Source organism: Oratosquilla oratoria, chromosome 32, assembly GCF_046742065.1.
Source record: "Oratosquilla oratoria isolate Oo_2021 chromosome 32, ASM4674206v1, whole genome shotgun sequence".
Classification (NCBI taxonomy): Eukaryota; Metazoa; Arthropoda; class Malacostraca; order Stomatopoda; family Squillidae; genus Oratosquilla; species Oratosquilla oratoria.
Window position 1 is genome coordinate 9,849,283 of NC_134808.1, and position 3,994 is coordinate 9,853,276.

General features: G+C 30.0%; 1 protein-coding gene across 1 annotated transcript; it reads left to right on the plus strand.

Moving 5' to 3' along the window:
* The first annotated feature begins 3,093 nt into the window (after positions 1-3,093).
* On the plus strand, positions 3,094-3,717 carry LOC143017539 (uncharacterized). The gene has a single exon (XM_076172329.1). The coding sequence runs from the start codon at positions 3,094-3,096 to the stop codon at positions 3,715-3,717; it is 624 nt and encodes a 207-aa protein (XP_076028444.1).
* Positions 3,718-3,994: the final 277 nt, after the last annotated feature.

Consider the following 3,994-nt stretch of genomic DNA (forward strand, 5'->3'; position numbering starts at 1 on the left):
TAAAAAGGTCTCTTTAATAAACCTGCACTCTTCTTCTAAGTATTTTGCACTACATATCCTAAATGCCCTAAGGAAAAAGCCTATTACTACTCCTCTCTTGGTGGGAGTAGAAATGAATTAAATAATTTTTGTTGGTGGGCTTTCTATACACTTTGAATTCAAGTTGGTCCAGGAAAGGAAGAGAATCGTGGATTTTTTCCTCTAGTATATTCTAAGCTTGTAATTATTACTACACATTAAAATTATCATTAATACTAACTTTGAAACATTGGCATTATTAGTATATTCTAAACTAATAATTATTAGTCAATTCTAAACATTTTAGTACATTCTAAATTTACCATTATTAGTATATTCTAAATTTCTTATTATTTGTACATATTAAAGTTATAATTATTAGAAGCTTTTAAACTTGTCATTATAAGTGTATTCTCGATTTTTTTTATTAGTACACATTAAACATTAATAGTACGTTCTAAACTTTCAATAATAGTGTATTCTAAACTTGTTTCTATAGGTATATTATTAATTTTCCATTATTGTTTTACTCTAAATGTTTAATTGTTAGTATATTCCAAACTATTCCTTCTATAGTTTTCATATTTATTTTTTTCATTATTAGGACACATTAAAGTTGTCATTTATAGTTCCTTCTAAACTTCTCATTATTAGTATATTATAAAATTCCCAATACTAGTATATTTTATCTGTACTTTTCACATTTTTACACGTTTTTACACATTAAAGTTATCATTAATAATACCTTCTAAGTTGTCAATATCAGTCTATTCTAAACTTGTTATTATTTGTATATTCTGAACTTGTCGTTACTTGTACACACTAATCATTAATACCTTCTGAACTTATAATATATTCAAAACTTGTTCTTATTTGTACACATTAAAGTTGTATTTAATAGTTTTTTTCTAAACTTGTCATTATTAGTATATTCTAAACTTGTCATTACTTCTATATTCTAAACTTGTCAATAATAGTACACATGAAAGTTATCATTAATAATATCTTTAAGCTTGTCATTATTAGTATGTTCTATAATTATCATTATTAGTATATACTATAGTTATCATTAATAGTACTTTCTATTTGTATAATCTAATCATGTCACTATTAGTATATTCTAAACATATCTTCATTGGCATGTTCTAAATTTTTCATTATTAGTGCTTATCAAATATATTCTAAACATGGCAATATTGGTGTATTCCAATGTTGTCATTATTCTAAACTTGTCATTATTACTATATTCTAAAATTGTCAGTATTATTAATACTGACAACACACATGAAAATTATCATTAGTAGCACCTTCCAAAGTTGTCATTATTCGTATTTTGTAACCTTGTCATTATAGGTACACATTACAGTTATCATTAATATTACCATTTATTCTATGTTATTATCAGTATGTTCTACCATTTTCATTATTAGTACACATTAAAGTTATCATTAATAGTACATTCTAAACTTGTTTTTATTAGTATATTCTAAACATATTGTTTTTATTAGTATATTCTAAACATATTAAAGTTATCATTAATAGTACTTTCTAAATTTGTAATTATTTTTATATTCTAAACTTGGTACCCTTTAAAGTTATCATTAATAGTACCATATACACTTTCATTATTAGAATATTCTAAATTTTCATTATTAGTATATTCTAATATTATCATTATTAGTACATATTAAAGTTATCATTATTAGTATGTTCTATAATTATCATTATTAGTATATATGTAAGTTATCATTAATAGTACTTTCTATTCGTATAATCTAATCATGTCACTATTAGTATATTCTAAACATGGCAATATTAGTGTATTCCAATGTTGTCATTATTCTAAACTTGTCATTATTACTATATTCTAAACTTGTCAGTATTATTAACACTGACAAGTTTAGAATCAATACACATGAAAGTTATCATTAGTAGCACCTTCCAAAGTTGTCATTATTCGTATATTGTAACCTTGTCATTATAAGTACACATTACAGTTATCTGTATATTACATGAAGTAGAAATGCCAAAGTCTAATGTCTATGAAAGCGATAGTGATAATGAAGTGACGCGTCGTCCCACATCACAAGTTCATCAGCCAGCAGTGAAGGACTCTGAACAGACAAGGAATGAGAACAAGACTAGTAAGCTAAACATTGAAGGGAAAAATCCTCCAAGAGTGAGGAACCCACCTAGGTATCTAAATGACTATGTTGTAGAGAAAGATGATGATGATTATAATTTAGCAGGGTGCACCACCTATTATTGTCATAAGGTATGTGAGGTCCCAGGGACTTATTTAGAAGCTATGCAGTCCCCAGAGTCACATTTATGGCAAAAAGCAATGGAAGAGGAAATTGATGCCCTAACAGAAAATGACACTTTTGATCTGGTAATGTTACCTGAAGGTAAATCAGTTGTAGGAGGTAAGTGGGTTTTTAATGTGAAAAATGACCCAGATAGTGGTGACAGATACAAAGCCAGGTTCGTAGCGAGAGGCTTTTCCCAAGTTCAAAATATAGACTATCATGAAACATTTTCATCAACAGCCAGGCTTACTTCATTGAGAATGTTATTGCAATTAGTTGTACAAAGTGATTATTTAATCCATCAGATGGATGTCAGCACTGCATATTTAAATGCAGATATTGACTGTGAGATTTACCTTGAGCAACCAGAAGGACTTGTAAAAACTGATGAATATGGTAATAAGCTAGTTTGTAAATTAAGGAAGTCCCTGTATGGCTTAAAAACAGAGTGGCAGAAATTTGTACAAATTATTACATAGCAGTCAGACCATTGTGTATATCAGAGGACAGATGAAACATCTACTGTATGAATATGAATAAGAGATTCAAAATGAAAGATTTGGGCAAACTATCATGGTTCCTTGGCATTGAGTTTGTATTTAATGACTGTTGTATAATAATGAATCAAAAGAGGTATTGTGAGAAAGTTCTAGAACGATTCAACATGTCAGACTGCAAACCGAAGTGTATCTGTAAACCGAAGTGTATCTGTAAAATAATAGACTGTGAATCCTATAGGATAATAGTGGGTAGTCTAATTTATATCATGACTGCAACCAGACCTGACTTATGTTTTGTGGTTACCAAGTTATCACAGTATATGTCAAAACCAACTGTAAATCATCTTGGTTTAGCTAAACATGTTTTAAGGTATGTTAAAGGAACACTTGACTATGGTTTGAAATTTGGTAAATCAGAAGCAGGATTGAAATTAACAGGTTACTGTGATTCTGACTGGGGGTCTGCTGGGGACCGCCATAGTATTACTGGTTATTGTTTCAAAATGAGTACCCATGGTCCACTTATATCCTGGAAGTCCAAAAAACAGAGAGTAGTTGCTCTTTCCACTTGTGAGGCAGAATATGTAGCTATCAGTCATGCTGTACAAGAATGTAATTTTTTAGCTCAACCCTATGCGGACATAACAGAATGTCAGAGAGACACTATAATACTATTTGTAGATAACCAAGGTGCTATAGCCTTATCTAAAAACCCAGTGTATCATCAAAGATCAATGCATATAGACATCAGATACCATTTTATCAAAAGTCAGATCGAAAATGGATCTGTCAAATTAGTGTATGTACCCTCAGATGAAAATGTTGCAGATATGTTTACTAAACCTCTCTCCAAGGGTACTTTGTGTAAGTTTAGCACAATCAGAGGGTGACTTCAGTTTGAGGGGAGTGTTGAGGATGACAAACTTTCATCACTTGTATCAGTGTTCAGTTATAAAAGAAGTGTGTTCGTATTTTGTTTATGGAGTTTGCAATTATTTTGTTATGGTGCAGAAAATATTATGTACATTTTGGATGTGTAACTGTACGCACCACAGACTTCTGTTTTTTCTTTGTTTTGTTAATACCCAATAATGCCGTGTGTGGCGCTGTTCATTCGGAGAGTGAAAATATATAAACATCATCCAGCAGCCGGTTGTGTTCATCACC

Excerpts from the sequence above, each read along its gene's own strand:
- LOC143017539 (XM_076172329.1), top strand. The coding sequence starts at position 3,094 with ATGACTGCAACCAGACCTGACTTATGTTTTGTGGTTACCAAGTTATCA.